The 22,765-nt window shown below is 57.7% G+C and overlaps 1 protein-coding gene across 1 annotated transcript in view; it reads right to left on the reverse strand.

Annotated features, from left to right (window-relative positions):
- Positions 1-513: 513 nt before the first annotated feature.
- Positions 514-22,765, reverse strand: part of SBF1 (SET binding factor 1) — a 57,321-nt gene continuing 35,069 nt past the window's right edge. The window contains 36 exon segments of the mRNA XM_087969052.1: positions 514-1,653; positions 1,772-1,903; positions 2,006-2,093; positions 2,195-2,412; positions 2,497-2,607; positions 3,488-3,721; positions 3,826-3,956; positions 4,033-4,159; positions 4,256-4,441; positions 4,520-4,621; positions 6,583-6,759; positions 6,918-7,087; positions 7,730-7,822; positions 8,329-8,469; positions 8,553-8,749; positions 10,248-10,455; positions 10,555-10,697; positions 11,036-11,229; positions 11,369-11,505; positions 12,841-12,928; positions 12,931-13,038; positions 13,156-13,229; positions 13,317-13,489; positions 13,567-13,811; positions 13,903-14,061; positions 14,171-14,239; positions 14,327-14,476; positions 14,865-14,977; positions 15,882-16,086; positions 16,484-16,582; positions 16,706-16,834; positions 17,194-17,307; positions 17,510-17,587; positions 20,923-21,036; positions 22,356-22,464; positions 22,629-22,761. Of these exon segments, the coding sequence (XP_087825178.1) occupies positions 1,555-1,653; positions 1,772-1,903; positions 2,006-2,093; positions 2,195-2,412; positions 2,497-2,607; positions 3,488-3,721; positions 3,826-3,956; positions 4,033-4,159; positions 4,256-4,441; positions 4,520-4,621; positions 6,583-6,759; positions 6,918-7,087; positions 7,730-7,822; positions 8,329-8,469; positions 8,553-8,749; positions 10,248-10,455; positions 10,555-10,697; positions 11,036-11,229; positions 11,369-11,505; positions 12,841-12,928; positions 12,931-13,038; positions 13,156-13,229; positions 13,317-13,489; positions 13,567-13,811; positions 13,903-14,061; positions 14,171-14,239; positions 14,327-14,476; positions 14,865-14,977; positions 15,882-16,086; positions 16,484-16,582; positions 16,706-16,834; positions 17,194-17,307; positions 17,510-17,587; positions 20,923-21,036; positions 22,356-22,464; positions 22,629-22,761 (5,048 nt within the window). The 3' untranslated portion in view covers positions 514-1,554.

Genomic DNA, 22,765 nt, shown 5'->3' on the forward strand with positions numbered 1-22,765 from the left:
TGGGGATGGCTTAGCAGTCCCGATCTGGACCATCTAAAGCCTAGCTGCGGTCACAAAAGCCTTGCTTTCTGCCCCGTATGATGAAGATTGTCATTCATTGTAGATTGCAAATCCAGAAAATGTATGAATAGGTATTTTAATGCATCAGAAGCAGAAAACTGAAATACATTCTTATCAAATTATTTCTTTTTAAATACTTCATTTTCTAGCTTCATTCTTTTAATATAATAAAACGATGGCAAAATGAAATCGCATCAACTTTTGCTTGTGTTGAACAAAACTCTCCTTTGGTGTGAAGGACTTGGCCTGGAAGAAGCAGCCATCTTGTGCTTTTTTTAAAAAAACTGTTCCACTGCCTGGTTCTGGACACCCTCCTCCAAAGAACTCCCCCCCTAAGTTCTTGGAAGGTCTCTTAAATGGACCTTAAAGGAGCATCCAGACCAAACTGATCTGTGGCAGGAAGGCCGCGGGAACCCCTCAGAGAAGCACATAGTCACATCTAGCCAAACCCTTGATGTGTTTTTTTTTATTAAATTCCATTAGTTTTTTTTTTCTCTTCATATATATTTTTCCTCTAAGCACAATACAATACAAGAACTCTTTAGGTTTGACACAATGTACAGAAACTTCAATAATCTACAACTGCTCATGAAGTTACAACCCCCCCCCCCAAATTCACACCAGCCACAGCCTTTATGGTACCAATAAAAAAGTAGGAGGGGAGGGGGCTCCATACTGTGGAGAGGGTCTGGGCTTCTCCCGTCTCCTGTTCAAAAAGAGAACGGAATGGAGGGTGCTGCAGCCTGGGATTGGGGGAGGAGCGGAGGGGGCTGGTGGTGCAAAAACAGAGACCGAGTCACATGATTTGCTCTCCGGTGCTAGGATGGGCTGGGGGCGGTGTGGAGGAGCGGGAGTGGGGACAGGGGAGGCCATTAGCCGCCCTGCACTCCAGGGCTAGCCCTGAGGATGCTGGGGGGCGGGGAGGGGGGGAAAGAGAGCTGGGAAGTAAGAACTGGGGGGGGTTGTCACAAACAAATGTCTCCATACCACCTGACTGAGCCTTTGACCAGGAACTGCCCATTCTGTCCATCAGCAGCAGCAGCAGCATTAAGAGAAACAGCGCAGGTGCCCCCCTCCCCTTCTTTCTATCTTCCAACCTCACAACATCAGGACTTGGGGGAGGGGGGGGCAGGAGGGATTGCTATCATGCTTTGCAGCAATCTCTTGCCACCTCTGCCCCACAGCCAGACCCTCAGCCAGCTTCCCCGACAGAACAGAGCCCGTTCTCGGCCGGCCAGAGTTGCTCTGGAGTTGCTCTGGGGCATGGAAGTCCGTTGGCTCTGCCAACCTCTGGTGAAGAACGGAAGATGGACCAGTCCCTCCCAAGGATCCACCAGGCCGGACGCGTGACAGACTCCTCTTCGCAAGGCGGGAGAGGCTGGACACGCCCTTCCCCACAAACTGCACGTGGTCAAGCCAGGTTGGGGGTCTCCCACCTGGGCAACACACCCCACCGCCTTCTGTCCTGTGCTGTGCCAGGCCAGGTGTGGCACCTCAGGCATCAGACAAGCAGCTCTGGATACGATCGATCCACTGCTGGGCCAGCAGCACGTCCTGGGCGCAGAAATTGTAAACCCGCTTTATTGTCTTAACCTGCCAAGAAGGAGAAGTGCAGTCCTGAGAATGAGGGGCACGGGGGCAGTCCACGCCGGCCACTTATCAGCCTGACCCTCAACTGGGCCGCCCTCTGTCAGGCCCAAGGGTCACTTACATCGAAGAAAGCTTTTTCATCCACCATCTTGGGGGCTCCCATGGTGGGGGTGCCTGGTGTGATGGTCTCCACCTCAGCCAGGTCAATCATCCCTTTGCACTCTGTGTCCAGGTTGCTGTCATAGTATCGCAGCTGGAAGGGAGGGAGGGAGGGCCAGAGGTCAGAGCTGTGCCAATTCACCAGCCAGACGGAAAGGGTCCCTTGGCCAGCAAAGCACTGCCAATCTCCCCCTACCTGATGCTTGGTTTTATCCAGGACAAACCAGCGCAGCTTCCAGGGCTTCATGAAAGCCCCTTTCTTGTAGAGGGAGCCCTCGTAGGAACTGTGGACGAAAAGCATTTTGGTCAGGAGGAGGGAGAGGAAGCTGATGGGCTCCATCCCACCTTGTGCCCACCCAGACCCTCCCAAACCACCCATCCGCACCGATTCTCGCTCTCGGACGTCTGGAACTGGCTGTAAAGCGTGCCGGTGCTCTTACGGCCACCTTGCTTCCCACTCGAGGGGGTGGACGAGCTGCTGGTTTCACTGTCCAGGCTGAGGTTTAAGGTGGAGCTGCCACTGCCTGCCTCCTGCAGGTAAACGCCGAGTGAGCGCCGCTGGTGCGACAGGCTGGATGCCATCAGGAGAGAACTGGGTGCTGCCTGCGGGAGACGGGTGGTCAGAGGAAGGAAGACAAAAAGCAGCCCCTCCCCCCTCTGTCCCGTGTGCACAGCCGGACTCCGTACTTTACTGTCCAGCACGGAGCCCTCCGACTGCTGGAAAGCCTTCACTTTGTCCCAGGTCTCCTTCCAGCGCTCTGGCACCTGGCCCAGCTCCATCTCCAGGTTCTGCACCTCCTGGAACCGGGAAGGGGGTGGACAGGACTGGTCAAGGCTGCCTGCTAAGCCCCCTCTCCTAGAACCAGAGGGTCCCAAAACCCAAATCTTTCACCAATTTCTGCTTGCAACTAATCGGAGAAAGTAAAAGTAACTTTTGTTTTTTTTATTAAGGATTTCCAAACTTTGAAGTATAAGTATATGCTGAATTTTAAAGAAACTATCAAAATGGATCTCAATAATTTAGTCAGAGTAGAAAATCTTCAACTGAGCAAATTCATTTTTCCTTTTCTGATCCAAAAAGAAAAAGAAAAAGAAAAAAAGAACATTGTATGTTTTCCTTTGAAAAGCTGCATGGAAACCACCAGCTGCCAAATCTCACGGCGAACCTGAAAGGCAGCCCACGTTGTCCGCTTAGTTGGAGCCTTAACCTTCTTCCTCTCTTCGAGCAGCAGCAAAGGAAACCTGGCTTCAAGGCTTGCAGAGGGGGAGGGGGGGGCGCTCTGAGGCCCCCAATTTAAAGGTGGAAGGTACATTTGCCTGGGGTGGCTGCTTGACACTCTGGTGCGCCCTTCGCCACAGGGGCCACTTAAGAGTATTTTGAGTTGCTATGAACTCCTCTCATTTTGAGCATCTCCCCGCCCCCACAATGGCCTCCCCAGGAAGCCCTGTGTGGTAATAGGAACAGCAGCCACTCTCACTCTGGGGGGGGGGCTGCGGAGGGGGCCATGGAGAGAGGCCAGCCCTTGGGAGAGTTCAGCGCCTTCCTCCAATGGACCGGGATGATGTGACGCCTCCCGAGCTCTGTCCAAAGGCTGCTGCCAGGATGACGACTGAGGGCCATGCCTCTGCAAGCCCCACCACCACCCAAAAAACCCCCAGGCCCAGCACAGCTCCTCACCTCCAGCAGCCGAGAGATGGCGTCTGGCTCCACCCGGCGGCAGCTGTCATAGCAGGGCCAAACGATCTTGCGATGGCTTTGGGGGGTGCTGGTGTCCTGCTGGCCAGCCTCCTCACTGAGCTCTCCCTGATCCTGCACCAGCTCCCAGTCATAGGACGGCCCTTCCGCGAGAGCCTCGTGGGTGTAGTAGTCCCACACCTTCAGGCTGGAAATGTTGCTGTACGGACGCAGGACCTGAACGCAAGGCAGGCAGGCAGGCAGCTGACGCACCGTCCAGCCCGACCCCCCCGAGACTCCCCCCTCCTCGCCCAGGGCCCCCACTGGGTGGCACTACTCACCTCCTCATCCTCGGGGGCATACATGTAGTTGAAGAAGACGGGGGACTTCTTGTTCAGCCGCTCCACGTAGTCCCAAACGGACCGGTAGGGCTGGGGGCCCTTCCGCTCCCCTTTCTCTTCATACAGGAGACCTGGAAGCAGAAGCCAGTTCAGAGCTGGCCAGTCCGGGCAGCTTCCTGCCAGCCCCTCAGGTCCCACCCGCTTTACCCAGCTCCAGGCGCTCGTAGTCAGAATCCAGGAGGAAGGTGCGGAAGCGGTTGGACACATAGTGGTAGCTGAGGAACTTCAGGTAGTACTGGCTGAACTCAAACTCCATGGGGAACTGTGTGTGAATCTGCAAGAGACCCAGGGGGTCATCAGGAGGAGTGGGAGGCTGAGGGAGGCATGGCAGGACCAGCGGGGCCTCTCTCTCTCTCTCTCTCTCTCTCACCTGATGGACACAATCCAGAAACTGCAGGAAGATGGGCGTAAAGCCGTTGCCCTGGCTGGCCAGGGTCTGTGCCCCGCGATGGGCAAAGCGGTGCCCGAAGGACAGCCATTCCTTCTCCACCAGGAGCCGGAAGCCTTCCATGGTGCGGTAATAGGGGTCCGAGAGCAGCTGCACGAGAGAGACCACCTGAGGGAAAGAGGCGGGTCAGGGGAGCCTCAGGGCCCAGGCCGGGCCGCTTCTAGGAGGGGGAGGACGCCTGCTGACCTGGGTGGTGATGTCCCAGCCTTCCTCCAGGCTGACCAAGACCGAGGAGCCCGTGTCCAGCAGTTCCACCACAAGCACCGAGATCTGCAGGATCTTATGGATCTGCCATAGAGGGAGGGAGGGAGGGAGGGAGGAAGGAAGGCTGAACAGCTGCCGAAGTTCTCCTTCCCAGCCCTTTTTCTTTCCTTTTCCACCTTGAGGCTCCCAGGCAGGTCTCCCCTCCCCTGACGCAGCGGCCTTGAATTCAGGGGCAGGGTCTCCCAGGGACCTCAGCAGCAGCAGCAGCAGCAGGCTTGCTCCGCTTACTGCTTCCCCATGAGCTGCTCCCCTCCCAGGTTGGCTGCTGTCCTCCCCCCTCGGCCCTGGCCCAAGGGGAGGGGATAGCTAGGCTGGGACTGCTTCAAACCCCAACCTCCTGCCAGAGCCCTTTTGACCAGAGGTGGTCAGGCACACAAGCAGCCTCTTTGTGCGCCAACCCCCTCGCCCCCCAAGTCTTTGAGACAATTATCGGCCCCATTGATCTGGCAGCTGAACGGAGCCAAAAGCCCCTCACAAGCAGGTCGATTTCAGCCCCATGGCTGTGTTTCCCTTGGGAGTCCTAGAAAAAGGGCAGTTAACACACACACCCCTGGGGGGCTCCGACACCCAAGCGAAGGGGACGGCCCCTTCCTGGAGTGGCTTCTCTGCTGGCTGCTCTGATCCCAGGGCCGTGACTGGAGCCGGAGAGATCTGCCTCCTCTCCCCCTAGTGCCCCCTGCTCCCCCCGCCCCCCCCCGGCAAGGGCCACCCCATCCCCAAAGCTCAGGACAGCCGAGGCCCTGGAGGAGGGGCTGGCGGGCACAGGGGCTCCTCTGCCCCCTTTCACCCTCCCTTCTCCCTCCTCCCCCCCCCACCCCCAGGTCTGTCTGCAGTAGGTGAACAGGTGATAACGCTCCTTCCTGTAGTCCAGAATTTCTCCCTCCGCTCGTCCCCTCGACCCTGGGAGAACCTTCCTCCACACTGGATGGGGGTGAAGCAGCCGCTCCTGCCCCCTTCAGGCCCCGCAGCTTCTCCCTCCTCCTCCCGCACTTGTTCCCACCATCCTTTCCTGTTGGTTCTCCCGTTCATAATTCACGCCATAATTCCCTGCACCCACCCGACTGATGCCAGCTGCTCTCCGTCCCCACCAGGACCCCAAGCCCAAGCCCATCTTTCACGCTGCCCGGTCTTTGTTTTCGAGGAGGCCTTGGCGTGTTTGTCTGATTTATACAGCTGCCCATCTCATGCATAGGTGGCTCCAGGCGGTTTACAGTAAGATGAATTACAGAATGTAAAAAACCGAACACCCAAGAGCTGGGCATCATCCAAGCAACGATCAGTGCACCCTGCCCGCAGGCCCCCAGGGCCCCACCTGATCCCAGAGGGGGCGATGTTCCCAATGACCAGGGCCGTGGCAGGAGAGGCTGAGCTGATGGCCCCCGGAGGCTGCCCCTCCGGCTGGGTCAGTAGCATGAGGAGGAGGAGGGGCAGTTGGGAGAGGCTCAAGCCAGGAAAGTCATAACCCAAAACCCGCCTGTTAACCCTCCCCACTTCCACCCCCCCCTTCCCTCGGCCATGTCTGGAAAGAAGAATCTCAACCTTCCAACCACCTCCCAAAATATTTAAATATTGTTAAACCATAATTAGAACAAAGCCCCTATCTCAACCGGGTAGTAAAGCAGCCCGATGCCTGAGATAAAGGAATGTTTTAATAACATCCTACAAGCAGGGGCCACGCGTGTCCTGGGGGCTGCCTGCATTGGTGGCCTGCCAGAGCCTTGGCCGGCTTCTCTCTCGTTCCCGCCTCCCCCGGCCTTTGAGGCGTGCGGAGGGCTGCCTTGGTCTCCTGGGGGAGGCAGAGATGGCACGGCCTTTCCAGCCTCCAGCAGGCAAGGGTGTGTGTGTGTGTGTGTGTGTGTGTGCGCGCGCGCTTCGTGAAGGCTGCCTTTCTGGTCAGAAAGAGCGGCCAGGGCACTCAAGGCCAGAGGGAAGCCAGTGGGGGGCGGTGGGAGGAGGAGGATGGACCCAGGTGCTCTGCCACTGACCTGCACCAGCCACTCTGACTCCTCCAGGGAGCGCAGGTAGGTGGGGCAGGCCTCTGGGGCGGGGCTGCCAGGGATGCAGGCCTTCATCAGCTTCTTGAAGCTGCTCTTGACCTGCCGTGCGTCGAACACCTCGATGGGCACCATTTCCCAGTGCTGCAAAGGATCTGGCTTTATTCCCTGGGAAGCACAAAGAGCAGCTCTTTATTTCCACAGGCAGCTTTTGGCACCACCACCCCTTCCGGCACTCCAGCCCTCGTGGGGGCCGAGGAGGGGAGGGGGAAGGTGACAATCTCCCCTGGCCCAGCCCAGCCCAGCCCAGCCCAGCCCAAGAGTACCCTCAACTGGGACTTGTCTCCGATTATGTACAGCTGGCGGAGGAATCCGGCTTCCGAGGGAGACCCGTTGGGCTGTGCTCCAAATTCTTTGCCAGCCAGTCGGGACCCGATCTCCATGTTGAGGGCGTAGCTGCTTAAGCGGCCACTGGCTCGGATGCTGCCCCACTTGCCTGGAAGGAGGATGGAGCCCATCAGGAAACGCAGCCCCTTTGAAGCGAGCTGCCCTCACAAGGCAGGGCAGGATCCGGGGCAGGGGGGCCTTTCCTACGAGGGGCCCCAAAGACGGGGAGGGGCACAGAGCATGCAGGGAGGGTGCAGGACAGTTAGTGCAGAGACAGAGGGGGACGGAGGAGGAGGGAGGAGGAGGGCCTGCCCGGCTGGGGCTGGGGCTGGGGGCGGCATGAGTTAGCCACGTGTGAGGGCCACGCAAGCGAGCTCGGTGGCCATACAGTACCTCGGGGGAGTCGGGTTTCCTTGAGGAGGCACTCTTGGGGCTGGAGAAGGTAATTACCCTAGTTCTGTGACCTAGGGCTGAGAGGGGATGGAGAGGCATCTCAGCAGGGGAGGCGAGGTGGGGGGAGACTGCTCACTCTCGGGGGCAAGGGCGGTGGGACAAACGACTTGATGGAGGAGCAAACGAAATGAATGACAAATGCCTGGGAGAGCTGTAGGCCAATCTGGGATCCCCCTCGGCCCCCCGCATCACCCTGCTTTTGCAAGGAAGCCTCCTTCGCCCAAAAGCCACCCCTTCACCAGCCAGCGAATGAGGAGTGAGCCAGGGGTGGCGGCAGAGCCTGCTACCAACTTCTCACCTCCGCGGCTCCCAGTGACGGACCCTTCGTCTCTCCCGCCCATCACCTGCTTCATAAGAGACGCCAGCTTGGGCTGCCGCTTCTCAGATGAATCTGTAGCGCCAAGAGAAGGCGGACATTCCCACCAGGGCTCAGGAGGGCAGCCTTTCCCTCCCCGTCCCCTGGGAAACACTCCCCCCTCCTCCTCCTGCCTTAGATCCCGCCAGAGGGCAGAAAACCCTTCCCACCTGGCTAAGCCCCCCGCAGCTGCTGCTGGACCCCTTCTGGGCAGGCAGTGGGGTGGGTGAGGGCAAGGTCCCAGTTGCCACAGGCCAGCCATTCCAGGTGGTGCCAACACCAGTCAGACAAACGAGAAATGAGGGTGGGTTGTGCGGAGCAATGAAATGGGGGAGGGGGGGGCACCTGCTAGCGAATCTGATGGAGACACCCCCCCAGCAACACGTGACTCACCTGGCCGAGGCTTCCTTCCCTCGGCCTCACAGGGCTACGTCAGCTGCGCACCCAGAGTGGCTCCTTGAAGTGGCCACAAAGGTGCAAGAAGAGCAGCCGGCCTCCCTTGGACCAGCCTCTAGCGCAAGGCCGCCCGCCCACCCACTCACCTGAGTGGCTCACGTGGGCAGAGCTGAAGCCGCCACTGAGTGTGTTGCGCCCACCGGCGTCCGCATAATGGGGCATGGAGTGGATGATGGCTTGCAGGTACTTCTCTTGCTCCAGACTGGTCGAGTCCGCCTGGGAGGGTCCTGGAAAAAGAGGCAGGAGGGGAGGACCTCAGGGGAGGGGGGGCAGGAGGAGGGCACCACGAGGAGACCCGCCCTGGAGGTACCTGTGGCAGGAACGTTCTGGGACTTAAAGAGACCCACCACGCCCTTCCCGTGCAAGCCGCCTGACCGCAGCAGCACCGCTTTGGTGCGCGAGTTCCGCCAGCAGACCACCGGGAAGCGGTTCTGCCGGTAGCAGCGCGAGATCCGCTGAACCGTGTTGTCCTGGATGCCCTGCGGGATGATCAGCAGTCCTGGGTAGCTGTGGAGGCAAAGCAGAGCCTGTAACCCCAGCACGACGATGCGGGCAGGAGACGGATGTGCCGCCAGGGGGACCCCAGACGCAAACCGCCTGGAGAGGAAGCACCTTCTCCCGGGCTTCTCAGACCTACCAGCTTTGGCCACATCAAGCATTTCCACCCAGGCAGGCCCACCCTGGGGCCTGGGACAATCGGGCCGAATCTATGACATGGGCATCAAAGGTGGCACGCCACAACACTTTGGGTGACATGCCAGCTTTCCCCACTAACCGACAGGAAGCGTTCATGAAAGGACACCCCGTTCTCACATGATTTTCGGAGGCTGTGAAGGCCACATGGGAATGGTGTGTTCTGTGTCCTCCGGAGCCTCTGCAAATCATGCGAGGACGGGGTGGTGTGCTTTTGTGTGATTATCAGAGGCTGTGTAAGAAAGGGTTGTGCTCTCGCAAAGCATCCGGGCCCCCTGGAGGTTGCACAAGTGCGGTCTGCTCTCACGTGGCCCTGAAAACCGTGAGAGGGTGGGGTGTGTTTTCACATGGCCCTTGGAGAGGCTCTGCGGAGGGCGCAGAAGAGCCGCCCCTGAATCTGCTTCAAGAACAGGAAGGCTGCGGGGCCCAGAAGGCTCCAGGGAGCAACCAGGCCCTCCCCCCCAGAGCTCTGGTGTGGAGCAGCCTTTCGGAGCGGCAGCAGGGTGGAGCCAAGGCCTCCGCTGAATGGCGCTGCTTAGGGTGGCCTAGAGGAAGGGGAGACGGGGGGGCTTGCGGTGTCAAGTCCCAAGGACAGGCGCACCGACAAGCAGCACGTTCCGATCATGTGACCGCAGGGGCGCTACAACGGTCGTAACTTCAGGCAGTGGTTGTAACTCCCTTCTAACAGTCATTGAGCATAATGGTTGTTAAGTGAGAACACTAGTTTCAATCCAACTATTAGTAGCTGCTTAATAATAAATGAGTGTTTGTTTAATGTTATTGTATAATTATTACTTAAAATAAACATTTCTCATTTCTTGTGAAATTTGTCATTCATAACACAAAAGTTTTAATTTATTTAATGTTCTAGCCCTGTTTGGAAGGAATCTCAAACTTGAAAAACTCAATTGAGTGATAAAGGAAGCGGCTGAAGAATCTTCAGACCGAGAAGCACGGGGTTATGGACCGAAATGGCAAATCCTGGGCCTGTGGAGGGATCCGTGGAGGGATCCGTGGAGAAATGAAGCTGAGGAAGGAGGGGAGGGGGCGAGAGTCTGCTGACCAGGCCGCAGAAGGGAGGGAGCTTCAGTCGGGAGCCCAACCTGGCCCACCACAGGAATGCATGACCTAGGTGTCCCCAGAGCCCCAGGCTGGCACTGGTACCCAGCATGGCTTCCTGGTTGGGGTTCCCCTTGGGGGCTTTCTTTTAAAGCTCCCAGGACAGCAGCGGCTGAGGGTGGCGTGCTTCTCTCCCTCCTCTGCTCTGACCAAGAAGGGGGAGAGGAGCCGGCCAAGGCCGCCCCAGGCCCACCTCCTGCAGATGGCATACATCCGGTTGACGGTGGAGATGCGGAAAGGCTCGTTCTTGGAGCGGGTCAGGCTGTTGCTCAGGGTGCCCAGGCCCAGGCGCTGGTAGTCTCGGCAACAAGCGCGCTCCACCAGGTGGCTCATGGTCATCTTGTCAGAGGGCCTGATGGCGGCTGAGGGGGTCAAGGTGCTCCTCTCCATTTCTTCAGACACTGCGGGAGACAAAGGCGCGTCAGGGGGAGGGCAGGAGCTGGCCCAGCCCCGGGTGGGTGGGGGGTGGGGGTGCGTGTGGGAAGGGGCAGCCACCCTACCCAAGATCTCGTCCTCGTTGTCCTCCGGGAACGGCTGCTGGCTGCCCCGCTGCTCCCAGGGAGGCGGGTTGTACTTCTTGCGAGTGACGTACTGGCGGCCGATGGTTTTCTTAGCATTTTTGACCAGGTTCTTGGAGATGGTCCTAAAAGAGCAGGCGGGAGAGGAGGCCACTCCCCTGTGAACCCCAGGTAGCTCCTCCTCCTCCAAAGGCCCATCAAGAAGACACACACACACACACACACACACACACACACACACCCTCCTGCTGCTGCTGCTGATGGACTTTGGAGCACCTGCTTGGAGAGATGCCCGTCAGCCGAGGGGCTGGGAGCCCGGACATCTCCCCACCCCACCCCCGGCCTTCCCGTCTCCCTCATGTGGGGGCACTGGGGCTTCCCCCAGGAGCCTCTGCTGCTCACGCCAGCCTTGCTCAGAGCGAGAGAAAAACCAGGGGCTGCTCGCTGCCCCGCTATCCCCGACCCAAGAGACCCTCCCCCACCTGAGTGAGGGTTTTTGTCCTTGGCTTTGGGAGGCAGAGCGGGCTTCCTGGTCTGTCCCACCGTGAAGGCAAAGGTATCGGAGACGTGCTGGGGGTAGCGCAACTTGCTGAGATGCTTCCGGAAGGTCTCTGCGCTCTCGGAGGCCACTTCCTCATCAAAGACGATGTGCAGCACCTGGGGGCAGACCGAGGCAGGCTGAGGCTCCACTCCCGGCTTCTCTCAACACTGGCTTGGAGGGGCTGGCAGGGGGCGGTGGGGAGGGAGGGGTCAAGGATCCCCAAGGGACGCGGCACTGCCCGACGTGCACACCCACCTGGAATGTGCAGGAGCGCAGCTGGAGCTGAGCGCAGCCCTCCTGGATGAACGGATCCAAGTGAGTCTGGGCTGTAACCTTCTCCTCTTTGGTCAGAGAGGCGATGGGGAAGGAGCGGACGACCACCTGCTCTCCCACTGGGGGTGGGAGGGGGGGAGAGAGAAAGAGGTCAGACCAGTGAGAGCCAGGCAGGAGCCTTCCCTCACAGCCAGCCAGGTGGCACTGGGACGGGAGGAGAGCTCTGCCAACAGGGCCTATGTGACCAGGAACCCCCTTGCTTTACCTGACTCCACCCCGGGGACCTGTCTATATGTGTGTGTGTGTGTGTGTGTGAGAGAGAGAGAGAGAGAGAGAGAGAGAGAGAGAGGGAAGGAGGGAGGGGAGGGGTAGAGGAAGGGAGTGGAGGGAGAGAGAGAGAGAGGAGAGAGGGGAGGCAAGGGAGAGAGAGAGAGGGAGGGGAGGGAGTGGGAGGGAGGGGAGAGAGAGGGAGGGGGGAGAGAGGGAGGGAATGGAGGGAGGGGAGGGAGAGGGAAAGAAAGGAGGGAGGGGAGAGAGAGAGAGGGTGGGAGGGGAGAGAAAGAGGGTGGGAGGGGAGAGAGAGAGGGAGAGAGAGAGGAAGGGAGGGGAGACATGGAGGAAAGGGAGGGAGGGGGAGGGGAGAGAGGAAGGAGGGAGGGGAGAGAGAGAGGGTGAAGGAGAGAGAGAGAGGGAGGGAGAGGGAGGGAAAGAAGGGGAGAGGGGAGATAGGGAAGGAGGGAAGGGAGGGAGGCAAGGGAGAGGGGAGGGAGGGAGAGAGAGGGAGAGAGGGGAGGGAGGGAGGGAGGGAGGGAGAGAGAGGGAGAGAGAGAGGAAGGGAGGGGGAGAGATGGAGGAGAGGGAGGGATGGAGGGAGAGAGAGAGGGGAGGGAGGGAGAGGGAGGGAGGGGAGAGGGGAGAGGGGAGGGAGGGAGGGAAGAGGGAGGGAGGGAGGGAGGGGAAGGAGGCAAGGGAGAGAGAGGGGAGGGAGGGAGAGAGGGGAGGGGGAGGGAGAGAGGGAGGGGAGAGAGGGAGGGAGGGAGAGGGAGAGAGTGGGGAGGCAAGGGAGAGAGAGAGGAGGGGAGGGAAGGGAGAGGGAGGGAGGGGAAGGGAGGGAGGGAGAGAGGGAAAGAAAGAGGAGGGAGGGAGAGAGAGAGGGTGGAAGGGGAGAGAGGAGGGAGAGGGAGGGAAAGAAGGGGAGAGGGAGAGATAGGGAAGGAGGGATGCGAGGGAGAGAGGGAGGGAGGGAGAGACACCAGCTGTGCCAGGTCAGGCTTGTCTCTTCCTGAAAAACTCCCCCACCCCCCCAAATCTAAGCAGATGGTTGGGCTCGGGCTCTTCCAAGGACCCCCGTGGGGCCTGGCTCTTAGGATGACCTGTCTTCAGGATGCGGGGACCTTTCTCCTGCTCCCTGGCACTCCCTCCCAGAAGCCTGCATCCCTCTGGTGCCCCCTTACCTAGCGGGTCAGTGGGTGTGCCCTTGAAGATGATGCGGTAGGTGGTAAGGAAGACCGCTCCTTCGGCCGGAAGCAGAGGAGGCCCCCCCCGAGGCTGCCTCCAGCGCCTTCTTCCCTGCCGTCGGGCACCAGGTAAACGCGCAGGCCGCCCATCACGCTCTCCTCTCCAAGCAGCAGGCTGGGCTGGAGGAGCTTGGGCTGCGGGAAGCAAAGCCTGCTCACCTCTAGCCAGAAGACCGAGGAGCCTGCAGGAACTCAGGCTGCCCCACTCCTGCGGGCAGCTCCTCCCCAAGGGGCCCAGGCTCGAGCTCTCACCTTCTGTATTGGAGGAAGCCTCTTGCTCTCTCGGTGCACAGCATCCAGGGTCTCGATGTGCATCTGGACAATGTCTGGAGGTTGCAGGAGCAGGCGATGAGAGCCCCTCTCCAGGCCACCACCGTCCCCTCCCGACCCCTCTCAGCTCGGGGGGCACCTGCCTGGGATCATGACATGCAGCCCCTTGAGGTGCTCGTTGGTGACGCCGCTCTCTGTGCAGACCTTGTCCACAAAGCGGTTGATGAACCGTACCACGTAGTTGGCCACGTCGGAGCTTTCGGCATCCTCGAAGCCGCTTTCGGTGTCATAGCTGTCCGCCACACTGCCGGCGATGCTGAGAAGGGAGAAAGGCCCCTGAGCACAACCGCTTCCCGCTCCAACCTGCCCTCGCCTGGCTCAGCGGGACGCTACCTGCTGGTGATTAAGCTATTGCTGATGCTCTCAGCGTCTCCCAGTCCGGCGCCCCGCAGGAGCCTGTTCTTGCTGGTATCCAGAGGCAGCAGGAGGTAGCTCATGCGGTTGGCATAGTGAATGGCCTGGCTGAAGACGGTGCTCTCTTCCTTCTGAATGAGCTCCTGCTGCTTCTCCCGGCTCATGGTGGGCCAAAGACGGCACTGCACGGCAGCGATATCGAGAGCCGACTCCTCCTCGGCCATCTGGGAACCAGGGAATCGGGCTAGTTGATGAGCCGGGAGGTGGCTGCCTCCACAGCCCCTCCCTCTCTGCTCCTTCCGAGCTCAGCCCTACCTTCTCAGCGCAGTCCTCCTCGTTCCTCTCCACGTAGAGAGCACGGATGTGGTTCTGCACGTCACTGTAGAACATGGCTTCCCAGAACTGAAGGTTGGTCCACACCAGGTGCTCCTGCACACAGCTGTAAGCAAACTGGGTGATTCCTGGGCTGAGTTTCTGGAGGACGGCAAAAGAAAAGGGAGGGAGGAGAGCCTTGAGCGGAGGACAGCTGTCTCCCTTCCTCCTCGGCCACTGCAATCCCACCACTGCCGGGCCGGCTACTTACGCGGCAAAAGGCGGTGACCAAGGGCAGAAGTGCGGCAGCGACCCCATGCTCATCCGCAGCGTTGCAGTCCTGTGGAGATAACAGCCCTGCTGCAGTTCAGCCCCAAGGAAGCCAGGCCCTGGGGTGGGGAGGGGGTCCCCAGGCCTGCAGTCGCACCTGCAAGCAGCAGTTCATCATCCGGACAATGAAGTCAAACTGCTGGTGGTCCAGCATGGCCCTGTTCTGCTGCACGTGCAGGTTCAGCTCCTGGGTGAGGCAGTGGCGAGCAGCCCGGCTCTTCATGGCTCGGAGCAGAGCTGGCAGGAGCTGCAAGGCAAACGGGGGTGGGGGGGGCAGTGCTCAGCAGGGGCCCTGCATCTCCCTCCCAGCCTGTCCTGCTCTGGGGAAGCCTGAGGCCAGCGGGGAAGGAGGCTCTGCTATTGGGTGGGGGGTGGGGTGTCTTTGCAGCCAATTCTCCTCCTCCTCCTCCTCCCCCACCCGGCAATATTGTATTCTGGGGATTCTGTCCTGCTCTCCTCCACAGGTTCAGAGGAAACACATCCAGCAACTGGTCTGGCTCACATTTCAAGCTTCTGTTTTATAGATGACGGGCCCTCCTTTTTAAAAAAGGTCTACAATGGAAGTATTTAGTGCAAAATGCCCTCTAAAATTACAGGCTTCCGTTGGAAACCCTCAACCCTGCCCCAGCTCTCACTTTTTTGGCTTCCAGCATCTTGCTTTCAAAGACAAAGGAGATGCAGTTCCTGACCACCTCCAGCCGACGGGCACTGTTGGCCAGCAGCAGCCCGTTCCGCTCCACGAGGGTCCCTGGAAGGAAGCAAAGCCAGCCTCTGGTTTGGAGTCCCGGGAAAGGGCCCCCCCTCCTGCCGCCTCCATGGGGCCACCTGGGTCAGGAGTGGGCAGGAGAACAGCCAGCAGCATCCTCGCCTCACCCAGGCCAGCGGGGGCATTCACAAGAGCCTCCCTGCTTGGCAAACTCTCTCTGAGCTGCTCTTAAAGCTCCGCCGCCTCCTTTTTGCTGAACCTCAACAGGGAGACGGAGGAGCCGGCAAAGATGCAGGCAGAGGCAACCGGAACAGTCAGGAGGGGAGAGCAGCTGGGGGAAGACACGGAGGCTCCGGAGTGCAGACTGGAGGCAGGGAGAGAGGAATAAAGGGCCATCCAGTGAAGTTGCTGTCACCACATCCAGACAAGCGAGAAGTGGCCCTCATCCGGGTGGCGGCACCGCGTCTCCTGAGACAGGGGCCTGGCCACCGGGGACTCAATGACTACGGCATGACCCACAAGGCGAGAAGGTCCTTGCCAGGTCCTGCCTTGGGGCTCCTCTCTTATTAAACCCGGCAGGAGTCGTCCCGAGGGAAGGCCGGGGCCCTCTGGAGCCCACCCTGCATGCCATCCCTTTCGGAACTGGGCCATCTCTGACTCAGGCTGGCCCTTTTAGTTCTCCATTCCTGTTTTAGACGTACGCCCTGCTTTTCTCCACTGCCCCAGAGAGAGAGAGAGGCTGGGTTGAGGGAGCAGCCGGAAGGCTCTGCCTGGTTCTCCCCAGGGCCTCTCCCATCGTTACTCGCTTCTCTAAATGCCTCCGAGCCGCTCATAGGCTCAGCCTGGAGCCCTTGCTCCAACCACCGAGCTCCCCTGGATTCACCAAGGGACCACGCTACCCCGGGGGCTGCCGCCCTCTCGGCACCGGCCACTGGCACCCACATACCCAGGGGCGGCCCAGATGGCACCATGGCTTTCTTCTCCGCCTTCACCAAAGGAGGCGCTGTCTGCTGTTTGGCTGTGGCCTGGTCAACAATCCACTGGATGGTCCCTTCGTCCAAATGGGGGAACGGCCTCTGGTGCAGGCGCAGGTGGCAGCCCTCCATGGGCTTCTGCACCTTGTGCATCGTCACTGCTGGGTAAGGGTTCTCCTGGACCAAGAGAGGCGGCAGCAGAGAGAGGTCGGCACCTCGCCTGCTCCCCACAGAACCAGGCAGACCCCCCGAGGTTTACGGGACAATCCGCTTGACAAGACTTGCCTGAGCAAAACCAGGGATGTACGGTTGGATGCCAAAAAGCAACCCGCTGATTCGGAGGGTGTGTGTGTGCGTGTGACCGGGGTGGGGTGGGGGTAGGGAGGGAGGGGAGGGGAATCCCAGCCAAGCACCTATGCAGTGGGGGGGGGTGGGGGGGCCTGCATCCCCTGCCCAATCCTCAAAGTGGGAACAAAATCAGGAGATGCTGCTGCGGGGTGGGCAAAGATGCCATGGAGGGCATCTGACTGCATGGCTGGCACACTTCCTTACACCCAGGGTTAGGTCGGCATACGTTTTTGTACAGCTGCTCTGCCAGTTCCTTGACGTGGCGTAGAACCTTTGCCTTGCTTCCTTCATCGGCCTGCATCCGTTTGGCTTCACTGGCCACAAGCTAAGAAAGAGGAAAGGAAGGAAGGTTTTATTTCAGCACTCTTAATGCGCACATACGCACATGCTCACTGATCAGCTGGAGCATGGGGGGGCACCTCAGACTTCTTCCCCACAAGCACCTCACCTCATCGAACAAGTCCGTCTCCCGGAAGGGGGGCCCCCTCTCGGTCACAAACCCCGCAAAGGCCATGCCCTCCAGCACCTTGGGCAGGAACTCGTCCTCCACCAGCCCCCTCTGCCCGAGGAAGGCGGCCTGCAGCAAGGGGGAGAGAGAAGGGGGCCTGTGCTGAGGGGGGAGGCCAGAGGGAGGCCCCCAAAGCAGCCCTCTCCTGAGAAAGGGACCGCAGCACCCACTGCCCCAGCTGACCAAGGGACCCGTCCCAGCTCCGGACGAGGGAACTTCCGCTCCGGTCGAAAGAAACCTCCCCCACCCCCACCCCCACCTGGCTGGGCCTAAAATCCCGGAACCTCGACTCGGAGCTCCATCAGCCGCTCCTAAGGATTGGACGCCTGGGACACGTCTCTGCTGAAGGCCGCCCTGAGCAAGCTTTCTACCTTGGGTGGACTAGAGAGAATTTGCCCTCTGGCCACTCTCCTCCACAGCCTACCTACCCTGTGGAAGCGGATGACCGGCTCCGGGTGAATACGGATGATGTGCAGGCACCAGCGGTAGCCCTGCAGCAACTGGGCGAACAGGCGGAGGAAGACTGCCCGGATCTCCTTATCCTGCGGCCAGAGGGGCGAGGGAGAAGGTCAGGGGGGGCAAAGGGGGAGGAGCGTCGGCCATGGTCCTGAGAGACCCCTGCACCCCGCAGCCCTTTGGCAGAGCTGTGCGTTGAGCATCCCTGCAGCCCAAGGAAGACTCGGGACGGAGAAGCCCAAAGCCAAGCAAGCCAGCTTTTCCGCAGCAACGCTCTCTCTCATTTACCTGCATCTTGAGGGAGGAAGCAGAGATGGTGGAGGGTGGGAAGGCCAGATCTGCCATCTCCAGCTCTGGGTCCAAGACCTGCTCAGACAAAGTCAGGGATTCATTCAAATGGGGGTGTCTCCGGGGCCACCACTTGTAAAGCCAATGCAACTTACACATCTGATTGTGCTGTAACTCTCCCCCTTCTTACAATCCAGTGAAATCGGGGAGAGGCCTGCCTGACCCACCTCCCAAATGTCATCTGGTTTCTCTGGACCTTGGAAAAAAAGCGCCTTTCTGCCAAGGTAGCAGTTTTTGCCTATTTCCACTGAGATCACCTCCCTTACTCTCTGCAGCGGTCTCGGAGAAAGCCCTTCTAGGTTCCGTCACTCTGCCGGTCCCCAACCCAACCGCACTGGACACCAGGCGAGGTGTCCTTTCAGCTCTCCCCGTCCTGTGGCTTAAAAGCTGTCCTTGTCCACTTTTTGTGCAGTTAATAAAAAGAGGCTAAAAGCGACGCAATTTCAGTGCAGTTTCCTGAGACTGCACGAGATCCCGCTGGCACTAGTGATCCTAGGCTTTGTCTACGTTGATTCTCCTATGCCGCCCAGAGTCCCCTCTGTGAATGGGACAGGCACATAAAAGCGATCGACATGCAGGTAAGCAGACAAGTAAAAACAGGGTTCTTAAGACAGAATGGGCAACTTCAGAAATGTCTGATTAAGCCAGGAGAGGCAGGGTTAAGAACAGAGATACTCATCACACACTACTCCCTTTTGGCTTATGGGGAGCAGAGAGAAGGAGCAAGGAGCGGTCAGCCAACCAAAAAGGGGAGGGGAGGAAGGAAGGAAGTGAACCCGGAGGTGGCTTCTACCCACCCTGTTCACACCTTCCTTCCTCTGGCAAACCGTCTTTGCTTTCACTGCACCATCCTTCATGCACCCCTCGCCTTCGGTTCCTTAAATTCCCAGCCTTTCGCATCTGCTCAGCCCGCCTCGTCTTCCTGTCCGCTCACTTTTCCTGCCTTCATTTGGGGGGGGGGGGATTAGAGTTTCCTCAGGCTGGAACCCCACCCCACCCCCTCGGATGTTACTCTTTCCTGTCTGGGGGGGTCACCCACTGCCTCCCTCAGGTACCCTGAGATTTAAGGAAAGTATTTTACTATCTTCATTTTTCTTTCGCCCGATGTTCTCACTTCCGGGCCACAGGGTAGGCAGAAGTATGTTTATTATACAAAGGCATTTTTCTTTCTTTCTGGAAGCGTGGAGCATAAATGGAGCAAATGCGCTCCTCAGAAAAGAAAAGTTTCACTTTAAAAAAAATTAAAGGCATAATTCGCTTACATGAGGTTCTTATTAGGAAGAAAGGTGTAAAATACTTGATTTGCAAAATTTTGGGAAGAATTTATTTCAGCATGACTGAAAAATAAATAAACTGAGTGGTTTTACAGGTTAATCCCCAATTAAAACCAGAACTTGTATTGAGCAATGAATTTGGCAAATTTATTGGGCCGAAAGTTGAATTACATGGGATTGAAATGTAGGTTAGAATGAAGTGATTTCTCCACTATTATACAGAACATTTTTTCTTTGATTTGATGGATAATTCAGCATTAGTGGAGACAGGCAATTCTAGAGATGAAGATGAATGGTGGCAGGGGTGGGCTTTAGTCTCTCCCTCAACGGTCCCCTCCAGCACAGGGAGCCCCCCAGCAGGGCAGCCAGCAGAGCCCGGACTGAATGCCAGAAGGGTGCAGATGCTGCAGGGGGCCTTATTCCATGCACATTCTGGGCAGATGTTCCTGCACACAATGCCAGCTCTCTGGCTGTGCCGCCCAGGGTTTGTTCTTCCTGCCTGAAAATTATACCCAGCCGCTCTGTGCTGGACTGTCTCTAAGGCCTCTCTATGCAGTCGGCTCCTTGGATCCTGTCTATTTTATAGATGTAAAATAACAGCGGCATGATTTCAGTATGCATAGCGGTGGAGAGATTTGACGTTACTTGCAATGAAAGAATGAATGGTGAAGTTGATGGAGCTGGCCGAGATGACAAAATTGACAGTTTGGATTAGAGAAAGAGAAAAGAATAGAGATAGAATAGAGAGAAAGAAATAGAGAGAAAGAAAAATGAGAGAGAAAGAGAATCTTGAGTCGAGGGACTCGCTTGCAAGCCAGGGGGTGGGGGTCCTCATCCCACCAGTTCACAGGTAAATGCTATTTCCTGACCCAGAAAAAAGGTGCCAAGAATGAACTGAAGGGGACAGCATGCCAGGGTGGTTTGCTAACACCAAGAGAACAAATGAGGATTAAATTGCAAAAAACCACAGGAAAACAAAGAATTGGTTGAGAATCTCAAAAGTTGTGGTTGGATGGAATTGAGGAGATCCCGAAAAAGAGGGGAAAAATGACAAAACAAAAGATAATAAAGACATTTCTGACTTTAATTGCAACAAAGATGGTTGGCAAGGAAGGAAAGGTATGGAGAGACATTACCTGTATTTCCTTTTCTTTGTTTATCATGTTTTTATTATTTTTGATGACTGTATCAAAGTGAATAGTATGATGGGTATAAACGTTACGTAGGTAGGAACAATTTTGTTCTGTTTGGTTTTACCAGACTAAAACATTTGTTTCAAGTTTGCTTTGTTGGAAACAACCTATTAATCTGGAGGCAAGAATTTTCTCAATTCTTTCAGAAAGGTATGGGGAGAAATAACTTAAACAAATATTCCATTTCTTTGCTTTAATGCTTTACTTTAATTTTGTTTTAATCAACTTGGTGACAATTTTTAAAAAGAATTTATGACCACCTTATATGTCCAGCAATTTATGCAAGAAAGCTGAGCAGAAATACCTTGAAAATTTAGAAATGTTCCCCAAACAAAGAAATAATCAGAATTAAAAACCACCCTACAGCTCTCCAAGAGGAGAAAAACACCTGAGCCTGCCCCCAATGATACAACTCCAAACATTTTCTGAACGTGAGCAGTTGCAACCCGCCCTCCATCCGGTATTACGCAGAGAACAAGGGATGTTCCCCTTAGTACCAGCTGCCTCCTGCAAAAATGGCTTCCAAGGATATGATAAAAGCTCCACCACGTTCAGGGCACCAGCCACCCCAAGAACAAAGCACCGGGCACGGCGGCGCCTTTGGTGTGTCCCCCCCCCCACAATCTATGTTGGGCCCCCGCCCATTTTTGCTCTTAATTTTGATATTACTGCGATATCAGGGGATTTCAATTCAACTGCACAGAAAATGTGAAGTGTGCTTTTGTTTTATTTTTTATAGTTTTCTTACGTATAACGTACACTGAAGACAGCATTTAATTTCGTTGTATGAGGCGCAATGCCAATGAAGTACCCCTCGCAGCCCTCCTCCCACTCGGACAGGGGTTCTCCAGGCCCCTTCGGGGAAACAGAGGGAGGCAGCACTCACCATGGAGAGGGCTTCGCATGTCTGGTGGAGGAGAGGCTCAGGCAGCAGAGAGATGTGGATGCACTCCGGGATGGTGACCGTCCCTCCTTCGAGATCTGCGATGATCACGTCCAGCTGGGAAGAGCAACACAGGCCTCTCAACGTCCACAGCCCCCCCCCTCCCCCCCCCTGGGCCCAGCTGACTCAAAGCTCCCCTACAAGCGGAGCCAGAAGGCCTTCTTCCCGGGAAGGGGCAGGAATGCAGGAGCCCCAAAGGCGATCCCGGGGGCCCTAACTGGCTCTTATGGGGTTAAGCCCAGAGGACGGCTAGCTCTGCCGCTGGCACCCATGGCGCTCAAGGTAAAGCACAGCCATGGCAATTTGGCCGCGGAATCGGCCTTCCTTTCACGGCCCAGTCAGGCACCAATGCCACCATGTTCTGAGAGGCCAAGTTTTGTAAGGAAAGGTTGCCTTTCATCTGCTATGAATTTTCTGCCCCCTTGCTGGCTGGCCCCTCCACCTGGTCTCCCTGGATGGCTGAGCCCTGGATGTCAATTCCTCCCCCCCCCCACTGCATGGAGAAAGTTTCCTCCCTGTTACGTCCTCAGGAAAGTGAAGCTGACCGGAAGGAGGTTCAGAGCACAAGCGGGGGGGTGACTCTTCACCCTGCACTTGTTTCCTCAAGACAGGGTGAAGATTAATAATTTGGGGCTTTCGAGGGGGACCTGGATGACTTCAGGGAGGTTTCCATGTCACCTTCGGCTGGGGGTACCCTCCCTCCAGAGACCCCCCCTGCGGGGGAAGGGGAAGGGGCAGCCAAGCGCCTTCTCATTAGCACCACGGAGGCATCCGGTTGGCCCCCGAGGGAAACCGAGGGCTGGATCGTGATGGGCTTTGGCTTAACCCAACAGGGCTACTTTCAGGTTCTTATCCCAGCCTGCATATTCCCCCCAATCTTTAATCTAGGCTAAAGAGCCTTGCACCTTGTAATGCATTCTTGCGACAGGTTTCAGTAACTCTCTTCTGTTGCTGTCGTTAAGCAAACCCTGTGAGTCTTTAAGCAAGGACCTCACGTGACCACAACTTGCAACTTCCTTCTGGCTTCAACAAGTGAAGTCAATGGAGAAGCCAGCAGGAAGCTACAGGTGGCTGGAGGCTGACAAGTAGATGGCAGGCGGGCGGGGGATCTGCCGAGCGCCGGAGCTGTGATCCGATGACTGGAGGGGTCCCGTGACGAGCTGGAGTTCCAAGGGCCGGTCATATGGACCCCTTGTTCAGCACTGGCAAAAAGGGTATCCAGCGAAGGAAGAGCCCTTTCCCGACCCCTAACCCTGCTCCCCGGAGGGCAGCTCAGGAGAAGAGAGAAAGCAGGAACAGGGAAAAGAAAAAATCCAGCCCGTCCCAAAGCCTGGGCCTGCCGTGCTTCCCGATGCCCGGGTGGACGCTCCACTCACCAACTCTTGGGTCTCGGACTGGAAGATGGAGCTGACCCCGATGATGAAGGGGGTGGGTGTGCTGAGGACCTCCAGCAGTTGAGCTGGCAGGATGGGCACGTACGTGAAGCTGTAACCGAGAAACCCACAAAGCAGACCCTCTTCAGGGAAAGGCTCCAGGGCTCCTTGGGACCCACTTGGGACCCAAGGGCAGCCGAGGCGGCAGCTCGGGCAGAGGGTGGTGCTGCTGCTAGGGCGGATGAGCTCCAGCCGCCTGAGCCTCTCTGGACTGACCTGTACTTCAGGGGGAAGAGGAGGGCAAGCAGGGCGCGACAGGCATCGGTCAGTCTCTGGTAGCTGCTGGAGAGGAAGAGGATCTTATGCTCAGTCAGGGCCGCGCAGAAGAGAATCAGGACGTTGGTAATTCCTGG

This window comes from Notechis scutatus, chromosome 6, assembly GCF_049901735.1.
Source record: "Notechis scutatus isolate UNSWTSFEM ecotype Mainland chromosome 6, rNotScu1.2, whole genome shotgun sequence".
Lineage (NCBI taxonomy): Eukaryota > Metazoa > Chordata > Lepidosauria > Squamata > Elapidae > Notechis > Notechis scutatus.